At 42.2% G+C, this 11,445-nt stretch overlaps 1 protein-coding gene across 3 annotated transcripts; it reads right to left on the reverse strand.

Annotated features, from left to right (window-relative positions):
- Window positions 1-939: 939 nt before the first annotated feature.
- Window positions 940-11,389, reverse strand: LOC112290873 (dynamin-like protein ARC5). Of its 3 annotated transcripts, none has more exons than XM_024537692.3 (20): window positions 10,265-11,389; window positions 8,387-8,788; window positions 7,624-7,995; window positions 7,333-7,517; window positions 7,027-7,191; window positions 6,772-6,894; window positions 6,207-6,428; window positions 5,960-6,093; window positions 5,527-5,619; window positions 5,087-5,150; window positions 4,668-4,716; window positions 4,393-4,475; window positions 4,058-4,215; window positions 3,683-3,743; window positions 3,326-3,388; window positions 2,886-2,986; window positions 2,722-2,779; window positions 2,051-2,386; window positions 1,651-1,815; window positions 940-1,437 (listed from the first exon to the last, which is right to left on the reverse strand). In XM_024537692.3, the coding sequence occupies exons 2-20, from the start codon at window positions 8,769-8,771 to the stop codon at window positions 1,324-1,326; spliced, it is 2,931 nt and encodes a 976-aa protein (XP_024393460.1). In that variant the 5' UTR covers window positions 8,772-8,788; window positions 10,265-11,389; the 3' UTR covers window positions 940-1,323. The 3 variants fall into 3 exon arrangements, with proteins under 3 accessions (XP_024393460.1, XP_024393452.1, XP_024393470.1); XM_024537684.3 differs by lacking the exon at window positions 10,265-11,389 and adding an exon at window positions 9,813-10,173; XM_024537702.3 differs by lacking the exon at window positions 10,265-11,389 and adding an exon at window positions 9,635-9,776.
- Between the last annotated feature and the right edge of the window lie 56 nt (window positions 11,390-11,445).

The raw sequence follows: 11,445 nt of genomic DNA on the forward strand, positions 1-11,445 counted from the left end.
TGGATCTGCTGATTCCCCAGGGGAGTGTGTGAGTGTTTGTTTTTGAGTCGTCGTCGTCGTCGTCGAGATGTGGACTCTTGTGACGCCTCTATTTGCACAAGGTTGCAAGAGCTTGCAGTGTAGTAAGAACCGGGTGCTGGGGACTGGGGCGATCGTGCTAGGATCGCAAGCGCGGACTACTAAGTGCGCGCCTCTGGTGTACGTCCCGCTGAAGGACTTTGAAGTGGTCGCTCTTCAACAATTGTCGTGATGGGCTCATGTCATTTTTGGTTGTATATAATTATTTTGCCCGCCTTCGTGGATGGGCGCATCATGGATAACTGAATTAGGAGAAGCTGAGTGTTGGGGTTCGGAGAAAAATTGCACTGATCAACTACTTGCGTGTCGAATGGGAAGCGGAGCTGCTATGGTGGCTTTTATTTGACCCCCAGCCCCAGGTTTTGGATCAGGAACTTGTCCTGTGGTGGACGGGTCAATGTCTTCGCGGCTGTTCTTGGCGGTAGAGGGCAAAACTGCTACAATCAGGAGAACCTTGTAAAGTGATGCGCGGTGATTGATAAGCTAGCCATGGCTCATTGGGCCAATTGTTGAAAGCGGCACTTGATAGACTAGGAATATAATGTAAATGAGGACTGCTCGCATGCGTATCATGCTTGTAAGATTAAACTCGGTACTCAGTGCAATGAAGGAGTTGCATATTCTCGTACTTGTTAAGAGCCTTATACCCATGATTCGTTTCAGAAACTTCCTTTTCATATCTCCACTACCAGCAATGCGTTGATACGAATGATGCATTGTACATTTTAGTTTCTTCGTCCACTTGAGACTAATATTTGGGATATCACAAGAGAAAACGGCACAGTTGGTACAATCCAGTTTCATGTCCTTGTCACAACTCTTTGCAAACAATCAACTGATTAAAGTACATCACACAGGGAGTGAGATTCCAAAAAATAATGAAGAATGCTTTAAGCATTTCCATAGTTTACAAGTGTAATCTGCTGTTGAGCATGTAAAAGCTCTGACAAGTCCTGCAATCACTTCATAGCAGTTTGGAACATCTCTAAATACAGCTAGCTCCAGCTTCCATCTACTGATGAGGATCTGATCAGCAAACCTCAACAAAAGAGGATGGAGATATTAATCCTGTAAAAATTGATTGCTACGGTTCCAAGAGCCAGCAAGAACAAGCAATTTGAATCTCTAACACACATACTCTCTATTAAGTACAATTTGAGGGAATCTGGAGAAAGAGGCCGAGCTGTGACCAGGACGTTCGTTGGCTTAGACCTAACAAACATAAATACAGAAGATGATAATCTGCTAATCTTGAAGTTGTACACTGGAGAATTCTTCAGAAATGTCTTTCACTGGCGCCACTTGGGAAGAATTCAGGTATTGGTGAACTCCAGCAAATTTTTCTTGAATCCTCTCCACCTGTCAAATAAAAGTAGCCATGATGCTTTGAGAAGAGACGCTTGGGTAGCGTAGTTGGATCAAGAAATGGATAATAAAATTCCATCAGAACAGGGATAACACCTACAAAATTAAGTCAAGCACAGCAACTACGTAAAAAAATTCAACTATTAACAAGAAGCTGCAAGTAGATACATATCACAGTGAAGACTTGAGCATAAGAAATTAACACACCCGACGAATCTCAAGTTCCAAGTCCTGCTTCTGTTTAAAGAGAGTGCGTCGTGCTTGTGTTACATCGAAAACATGGTCGATATCTTGCTCAAAAGCAGTTTCAAGGTCTTCCCGTAACAATGATGGGAAGGTGTCTACCACGGGCATTAAGAAAAAACAGTTGAACTGTAGAGCACAAGAAAGCCATCCAACATTCATTATTTCAGCACTGCTTCAAAGTGATAGCTCTCCAAGGATTTCAAAAAATAAAATATGTTTCATATACAGTATTGAGCCAGTCTCATGTTGACCGAAAATTTCTGGCGCAGTTTAGAAATTATCTTATGCTAGAAATGAATCAATTCTGTGTACTCGACTACCACAAGAAATTTATACAATTGAGCAAAGGTTTCGAACATACTTTCATTTCAGCAGAAGCAACACAATGATCGCGGATCCCTTCAAAAATTTGTGACACCAGCGCATTCACAATCTCTTCAGATGTGGGCGCAAGGCGACGGTTCCACAGTGTGCTCTCGAGCAGGTCAACAAGTCGGGCTTGCGGCGATTGGCCGCTACTCAAGGACTCCGCCTTTTCCAGCCGGGTTTTATTGTCTTGTTTGTTGCTGTTTCCGGTTGCTGGTGCTGGTCCCTCGTTCGTAACTGTCGGCACAGCTGCTGTAATAATTGTTGGGATTGGTAACACATCATTTGTTGAGCTGAGGGTGCTCAGATACTGTCGAAGTCCAGACTGATTCTGCACACAATGATATGGACCATATTGAACAGCAGAAAATCTGTGTACTAGGAAAATAAACCATACTATACTATCACAACCTAGTAAATCCCTGGAGTAGATGTAGGATACAGGAAAGAGCGAGAGCAAAAGTTAAATGATTTTGCGATTGTGTAGCAATACAATTCATAAAATAACATTAATAATTATTGGATAAATCCAGGGGAAGGTAACAGAGACAAAAATTTGTGTGCTACAAGAAACAAAGATGGAAACGGAATATGGCTCTGCCCACGTCTATAACTTGGTTGTGAAGAGAAACGCCCTGCATGTGCAGACACATAATTTTTTTTTACCTTACTATGCAGTGACCAAGTGACATACCGCGTGGTGCTCATTAGATCCTCCATGCACCTGCCACAAAAGAAAGTAATGAAGAGATTACGAAAAGTAAAATGCAAAGGGAAAAAGAAAAAAAAACAAAAAGAAAATTGGTTGCAGTTTCACACTAGTAACTTACTTTTCTCGACAACTTCGTTCAGTAGAATCCACAAACATATGGAATGCATTTACGACATGCTTCAAAAACATATCGTGACCACTCAGAAACTCTCGATCTTTCTGCAATAAAATCAATCGAGGGTTAAGATACAGCACGCTTCCTCAATCTTAATACATTCCAATGATACATACGACCAACTTTTAGGCTGGGGATAGTAAAACTTCGGGATGAGATTTCTTCATAAAAGGAGAAAAAATTAGAGAACAAAGGCAAAATTACTTCAGTAATCTACGAGATCTAAACCTGACTTAACTATTTCGACAAAGGATTACTGACTAATCTCAAAATCGAAAATGGTGTGTTAGTGAGGGGATGCTATGGTATTCACCAGATCTACGTGACCAAAACCTGCGCCTCATGAATATTATGAAATTTCTCAAAATGGAAACGAGACTGACCTGAAGGAGGAAGAATGAGATTGGCAGAAGTCTTCGAATTATATGCGAGAGCCTGGTTCCCAACTATGTCCAATACAGATTCAAATAATCAGTCCATCTTCTGCTCAGCTTAATCTAAATGATTTTCAACATTCATTTCTATGACATGATCACTTCAGATAAGATATTACTTTGGATTCACTTTAGTTGAGAAGTCACCAAAAAAATAATGCGAAGTCTCATTCTACGATTACTCTACCTAACGAAAAACTTTGAAACAGAGGACATTGAGATTATACGACCAATAAAGAACAAATAAAGTGCAAGAGTCATACTAGTGTCAACTAGGTGAAAGGTTTTTAGGGTCGAAATACTCACTTGGTGCAGAAATGGTTCGAAAACATCTCTAGCTTTGGCTACTGCTATTACACATGCTGTCCTGATTCAATCCACATCTTCCTCTCAGAACTTTAAGCAAGTAAGTCACAGACTATCTACTTACACCCATCTTAAGTAAAGATACACGGTTGACCTCTTCCCAGAACTTGATACTCGTCAAAATACTGATAAACTACATCCTAAACATCCCGTGCGACTTTGTGAAGTATCCTAGAAACCCTTACACGCAGCATTTTGAACTACCAGGAACAAGGGTTTAAGACAAATTCAGAACTGTAAGAAGTCTTGAGAACAAAACGAATAAACAATAAACCAATATGAAAACACTGTCATAACCCTTGAAGTGCGGCATACCTGAAGTAGTTTGTGCCATCATGGATGTCTTCAACCCCGCAAGCATTTACAATCTCTTCACGACTTATTACAGGACACTTAACATTCCCAACAACAAACCGGAATTCCGCCATAGCTCTGTGATATTGTGCTCCTCCATATAGCCGCATATTTGCATTCTGATCCATGTAGAAAACTAGCAACTCAGTGGCACACTTAACAATTCAAAAATCCTTACATGTCTCTTCTATGATCCTGGGAAATCATTTAAAAGTCAACTATAATATATTGCAGTTTGGTACACGCTTCATATTAAGCATTCAGTGTTGTCAAGACAAGGATGAGGAACACACTACCGGCATATGCTTATACGGCATTTGTACACCATCCATAGCCACAAACGCTCCAGCACGGACACGCTCATCTTGCAGTGACTCACCTGCAAATTCCATATGTGTCGGCAATCAGATCACATAATTCAGGACATGAGTATGATGTCTTCAGAATCAAGCAGGGATAGTCTTGTAATGCTAGCAACATCCGAATGTATCTCAGCAATATGCAAGTGACGATTGTCAATGAAAATTGAGCGTAAGATATGCTTCACATTTACAGAGTGGAACACACTTACCAAATTTATCAACTGGAGCAACAACAGTCCCTCGGAGGAGTAGAGACAGCTAGAAAAACACAGAAATTTGTCATCAGAACATACAGTACAGTAATGCTAGGTGATCAAGCTAGTGCTGTAGTTCCACCATCTCGTGGAATGTCAGCATCTACGTTTGGCACCCTCCTCAACAGAAATGATGTTCAGACAATTGTAACATATTAATCGTACAAATCTTTACCAACACGATATAGGGCGAAATTAACATTTCGCCTCAACAAAGACAACAAAACAAGAGCAAAACAATTGAAGATGCAATTCAAGCTCCAGATCAGCCACCAGGAAGCTCTTGGACTAAGACAGGTTTTGATGTTGTAGCACTCTTTATCGCTTAGAACCTATATTCGAACAAGAGCCAAAGTTCAGGTATGAGAAGAAACCTTGGAGAGGAAAGAATCTCGAAACATACGACCCCTCTCTTTAAGTTTCACATGGTCCAGATTGCTGCAAGAAAATAATGAAAAGATGATCTAAGCATAGACAATAGAAGAGTGAACTAAAAGAAAGTGTTGACAGAGAGTCTTCCTCTACTCTTAATTGCAAATTCCTCTCAACTCTTCCAAGACCACCTACCAACACTTGCTTGTGTCGTCACAGGTTGGTGGATGTAGAATGCCAATACCATACACTTGAGAACAGCTTTGATAGCAAAATGTGTACAACATGCTTTACCTGTAAATAGATAGTGACTGATATACATGAACTCCAAAGCATACCAAACGAGAATTCATCCTGTAGGCCCTCCAGTTACCTTGCCTTACGCAATGGAGCTTGGAGATAACTAAAACATTAGAGGCAATGCCTGAATTCTAAACAATACCTGAGCTCCTGTACTGTCTGTTGCAGTTTAAGTAACGCAATTCGATATTCTCTATCCAGGAGTGGAACAATAGTGGGCACGCTGTCCAGATACCTTCAATCACATAGTACAATCGTTACTTATCAATAAGCTAATGCAAAGTTATAGATACGGAAATGATATCCATTCGGCTATTTTGACATCAGACTCTGTTATATTGAGGAAGTAATTAGCTCTCTAGAGCTAGTCAGAAAGAATGAGTGCACTACAACAAGACTGCAGAAGGAATGTAAGCTCTAGAGAGCCCAATATGTAACTAAATCAAAACAAGACATTTTGTGCGTTGAGGTAGACTGTTGCAAATGTTTTTACACAAAGAACAAAACCAATTCTGAACGTAAGAACATTATCACATGTGGTTCAGTTCGGCCTATTCCAATAGGCATACACTCACTGTCGCTGAAGTAATTGCTCAAGGAACAGTCTCAAACGGCTAACTCCAACATGAGCCTGCTCTTCCTTCGTCAATTGACGGCCCAACTTTTCCTCTAATACAGCAGTATCTTTTGCCTCTTGTGAAGCTACTGCCTGGAGAAAATTGAAGTGTCACGAATTATAAATACATGGTCGAGAAGAAAAAGCAATGAGAATTCAATCCAAGAACAAACAACCAGTGTCAAGTTATCGACATGAGTAATTACCTCGCGGAAATGTTCATTTGAGCGGTACACACAATCACGACTAGCACCAACTCGTCCTGAGGGAACAGAAGTAAAAAAAGGAGATCCACTTAAGATGTTGCCATCGAGTAATCGCGTGGAAGGTCGCAAGAAAAGCTCCACATCTGCGCGACATGCGAATTGTGGAATGCGAGTATCTAGCTTTGTTGAAACAATGACAGTTCGAGAGAGTTCTGGATCAACCTGCAGATCATGACACCACGTAGTATTCATTAATTGGACGCCAACACACTAAATTGAATCATAGCTTTATGCATAGGTCCAAATCCTATCTTAAATCAAGATATTGAATTTCTATGTGGTGTAAATCACAAAGTCATCTTGGAAAAGCTTCATTCGTCAAAATGGTGTAGACCTCGTCCAATTAGAACCACAAAAGTAACTAAGTTTAAATACGATGGTGACCACCTTTGAGAATATGGACATGAATAAAAGGTTACATACAGGTACAGTCATCCTTGCATTCTGGATGTGATTCTATAAACTGCCTTTCAACATTAGAATGATCGATACCACGGTAGCATACCTGCATAACAATGCTCCGCGTCGTGGCATTGCTCCAATCACTTGAATCTTCAAGGCACAATATTATAAACTCCTTGTGCTGCAGCTTTGTGCGCACCAGTGACTCCACAGCCTGGGCTTGTGACTGTTACAGCACACCAATCAACCTCAAATAATGATCAGCTCTGCTATGAAAATTCGAAATCCATTTTGGGCATAAAAGAATAAACATAAAAATAAAAGAAGAAAAAGAACTACAGGGAAAGTTTCTAATTACCTGAAGGGACTGATGCTTTCGACCGGGGGCTGCTGAGATTAGGCCAGGAGTGTCAATAATCGTCAAATTTGGGCAGAACTTGTACTCAATCTTGAGGATAATTTCTTTCTCCCAAAACTGACAGACTTCACGCTCGAGCCGCAAATTCTCCGCTTCTATGTAAGCCTGAGGCACCTCAAAACTAAATCAATTTGACTTTTGAAGTTCTTACATGAAAATTAGACAGATGTTCATTGAAATTCTAGCAGAAGTATGAGTTGAGGTCAAGCATGCTGCAACGAACACGGCTGCCATTTTGAACCCTACCTGCAGTTCCTCTAGGCTATTCTCCTCCTCCCGCGGTGGACGGTCCTCAGTGATCAAGTAACAGCGAGGCTCAGTACAGGATTGGTTGTACTTCATGTGTAAGGTAACGGGCCGGCGAGTCTTTGTTCCTCCACCAACATGGTTAAATTGGAACCCCATGAGGGCTTCCACTAAGGCGCTCTTCCCTGCAAAATCAAGCATCTGAAAATGAGATCGAGTGCAAAGAGATAGGTTTCACTGTTGTTAAGCAACGATTGACAAATACCACGAATCTCGGTGACGGTATCATACCATCAGTCTGATGTCCAACAACAACAATCGCTGGAGCATCGAACGGTTTGTGAAAATCTTGTGCCAAACTGTGCAATTCGTTATATGCCTCGTACAGCTTTTCGTTGCCACAAGAAGGATAAATGTTTTCTGCAAAAATATCATGAAGGGAGTCCTTAAATCCATCCTTCGGTTCTCCACGATAATGTTGGTGGTGCTTGGTCAAGCCATTTGGCAGATTCGTGTTCCCAGGAATTTTTGATTTGGTGGGCTTCAGGGTCAAGTTTTGACCAATATGACTTGGTGATTGTAAGCTGTGCTGTGGCGATAACATCCTTGATGTCGAGAGTGTGTTAGGAGACGAATTGAGCATACCAAATCCAAAGTCAAAACCTGCAAGGGAAGTCACCTGTTAAAAGAACTAGTGAAATTATCGAACATCCGATTGCAAGTTCCATACACCAAATTAAGGTAGTGATGTTACAACAGACCACTTAAACTACACTCGGCTGGAAACACAAGGCTCCATGCGAAACTAAAACATGGTCGCCGGACACAAGTGCTATGAAAAGCGAAGCTTAGTATGACGGAGCTCTTCATTTCTTGTAAACATTTTTATATTCAATGGTCTCAGAGCCTCCAGGCTATATTCAAGTCACGGACTTCGAGCTAAATAGCCTGGAGCTTTGTGGAAAGACTACAAATCGATTCGCGCTAAAAATAATGTTCACAAATCAATTGAATTGCATGTATAAACAAAAGAGCAAGGGGTTAGGGAGCTGACTTGAGGATATGGACCCGCTGTGGATGTTTGAAGAAAAAGAATGCAGATATGGACCTGCAAAATTGGACAAGGGCCCCATAGATGAGGACTCTCCAGCAGAAGAGGAGAAATTATAAAGAGATCCAGCGGAAATGGAAGGCTGTGTTTGTCCTGGTGGATCTAAGGACACAGGTGGAGGTATCTTGTTTGCACACGACGAAGACGACGTCTTGGGCGAGTTCTCCACGGAGGAAGATTTTGCGGAGCTGCTCTGAGAGAAGGTTGCCGTTGTGCTGGCTTGAGAGGTAATCCATCTTTCCGCTACACCAGCTCTAGTCTCCTTTGGAGGGGTATGTGGCAAGTCGCCACCTACTGCGTTGTCCATTTCAAACTCCCGGTAGTGCATAGATTGTATATTTCAGCCTGATCCCGGCAGTCACATAGAGACACAATAAGTCATCGATGCAAGAGATCGAGCAAATATATCCAGTTGCAGTAGGCACTGAATTTTCAGTTTGAACAGTTGCAGTTGGATTTAAAAATTATGGACAAGATCGCGCAATTTGAAGCTGTTAGCGTGTAAAAACTGTCATAGGATAGTCCTTGATCATTTGAATTCAAAAGCACGCGAAAATAGTCATACAGGAACGGCAATATGTTTGCAGTTCTACCGAGTGCGACGACACATTCAAAATAAAAATAAAAAATAAAAAATAAAAAAACGAGGTGGCCTGAACTCGAGAAGACTAATCATGGACAATAGTTTTGTTCCGTGATTCCAAGAAATGAGGTTCAATTGTCATTGAATTTTGAGGAGAAAAATCCGAATGACAAGGGAAGTAAGTATAACCGCAACAGAAGTGAAGATATACTGTTAGCATTCTCTCAAACACTTATAATTACCCTAAGAGCAACCTGGGATTGGAAACAGAGGCAATTCGCGAACGGCGTTTCTCCGAAACTCCTTCCACAACTGAACAATGCTCAGGTAATTTCTTTAATCACACCCAACATGCTAGCGGGATTGTAAAATCCAAGAAAGACAAAGAAAGCGTAAAAGAACTAAGTACACGAATGTTCGGAATAGATTACGAGAATGAGATTGAGCTCAAAGAAGGTAGGAACCTGCAGAAAAGCTCAGCTCGACAGAAAAGAATGAGCCCAGGCTACACAAATGCGGAGAAACGGGACCTAGACTTGATCAGTGATGAAAAGCTGATGCGAAGATGAAGAGTGGAGAATGACAGGTGAAGTACAAGGAGAACCCACAGGAGAAGAGGAAAGCTTAGCATCACTGCGACAACGCTCCAGCACATTCCAGACACCTCAAACTCCAAGTTCTTCAAAATCTTAAGCACCTCAAAACCATCAAAGAACCCAGAATCATGCTTGACAGCTGCCATTGATCGAAACAATCAACATAGAGCAGAACCCCGCCCCGACCCACCTTGAAGGAGGCCCGATAATACTGCACCAACGGGAACCCGGAGGAAACTCAACCCACCATCACCTCCTCACTATCAACGTACAAACACGAACCATCCCTCTCATGCCCTCTCAGCTGAGTACAACGAGGGAAGAAGACACCCTCGCCATTCACCGACTCTGTATCCAACCCCCCCCCCCCCCCCCCCAAAAAAAAAACCTAAAAGACACCACATGGGCCAGGATACAATCCAGCCAGTCCCGAAAACCTCACGTGATCAAAATCTGAATCCGGCGGTTGATTCGGAAACAAGCGGAATGATTTGCGAGATGACAATAAACGTAGAATCACATCTGAGAGTTCTGTCACAGTGGTTGATCAAAGCATTCCCCTACAAAGGTTTTTCCGTCCAAAATCTATACATCGACGGCGAGGTCCACCTCAGCGCGTCCGCCGCGGCCACACAAACCCACCTCACAACGTCCCTGCTGACACACTCGCCTCTCGAATCCTCAATTGCCACACCTTAGTGCCTTCACACCCATCAGACTGAAGAAGGCGCGGTTTTAACACTCCAATTGTGGCGCATGTTCCTTTTCCCTTAGTTTGTTGTTTATTTGATTGATTGAACAGCACACTAGGCAGCGTCGCTCGCAGGCGACAGCCCGGGATGCATTGCATGCGATGCCGACAATGATTTTGGGTGCATGTCGACACAGATTTGCTCTTGTTCACGTTTATTGCATTGCTTAGTCGAAAATTTTGCTTCTCTTCCAGTTCGAATCATGGGATGAGCGAGCTTGTCTACCTCAATGTGATAACATGGGCATCCTTGTTGTGAAGAAAATCAGAAATTCAGAAAATCAGGAACAGTTGTTGGTTCATGGTTTAGAGGCTTAGTGCTGATTGTTCGGATGAACAATGTGAAGTCTATTGTTTGCGCGCGCCGGCGCGTGTGTGCGTGGGTGATGCTGAACTGGCCTTATCTTGAGGTCCTTCAACCATCCTGAAATTCTGTGACCTTATCTTGTGGGTATTTTTTTAAGGGTGCAAAATTTGCTGAATGCGGAGGGCATGACTTGCAGGATGCGATATCTAAGCTAAACTGATTATTCTTGTCCTTGTGCTAAGGTTACTCCTTCTGGGATTGACCCAACGATTGCTGCAGGAAGGGCGACAATTGACTAGGGTGCAGCAGCAGAGATTCCACCAGGAGAAGTGCCTCAGGGCCTCAGTCCCATGTTCTCTTGGGTTGTGATTTGTTCTTGTTATGTGCAACTTGTCTTGCTGTTTGAGCCACTCCAATGAAATTGGTCTTTTAGCCTTGGATTCGAGTATACATTGAAACCATAAGATAGTTTATTGGTTGGGTTTCAACACGACATCCCAGGTTCGTATCGTGGAGATGTCCTGTGAGTAGATGTCTATCCACACGAGGATTTGCGCAGAGCTGGACTATATCAATGTCCAAATGAGCAAGGTTCTTGATAAAAATTCTTTATCCACTGAATCCACTGAATGTGGTTGTGTAGACTCCTTTCACTTCATGTACACTTAGCAGTGCCAATGAAAAAGAAGCACTCAGTTTCTTGTCAAGGTTTCTCTTTACAACGTTCGTGATGGCAAGTTTTCAAAAAAATTCCTCTCCATTTCG

Source organism: Physcomitrium patens, chromosome 1, assembly GCF_059467195.1.
Source record: "Physcomitrium patens ecotype Gransden chromosome 1, ASM5946719v1, whole genome shotgun sequence".
Lineage (NCBI taxonomy): Eukaryota > Viridiplantae > Streptophyta > Bryopsida > Funariales > Funariaceae > Physcomitrium > Physcomitrium patens.

Bases quoted from the DNA above. Each gene is read 5' to 3' on its own strand.
- LOC112290873 (XM_024537692.3), bottom strand. From the start codon at position 8,771: ATGCACTACCGGGAGTTTGAAATGGACAACGCAGTAGGTGGCGACTTG. The intron at 6,895-7,026 runs GTAATTAGAAAC...GTGCTGTAACAG, and splicing joins GAAAGCATCAGTCCCTTCAG to TCACAAGCCCAGGCTGTGGA. The intron at 5,151-5,526 runs GTATTGTTTAGA...ATTTTCTTGCAG, and splicing joins CAGACAGTACAGGAGCTCAG to CAATCTGGACCATGTGAAAC.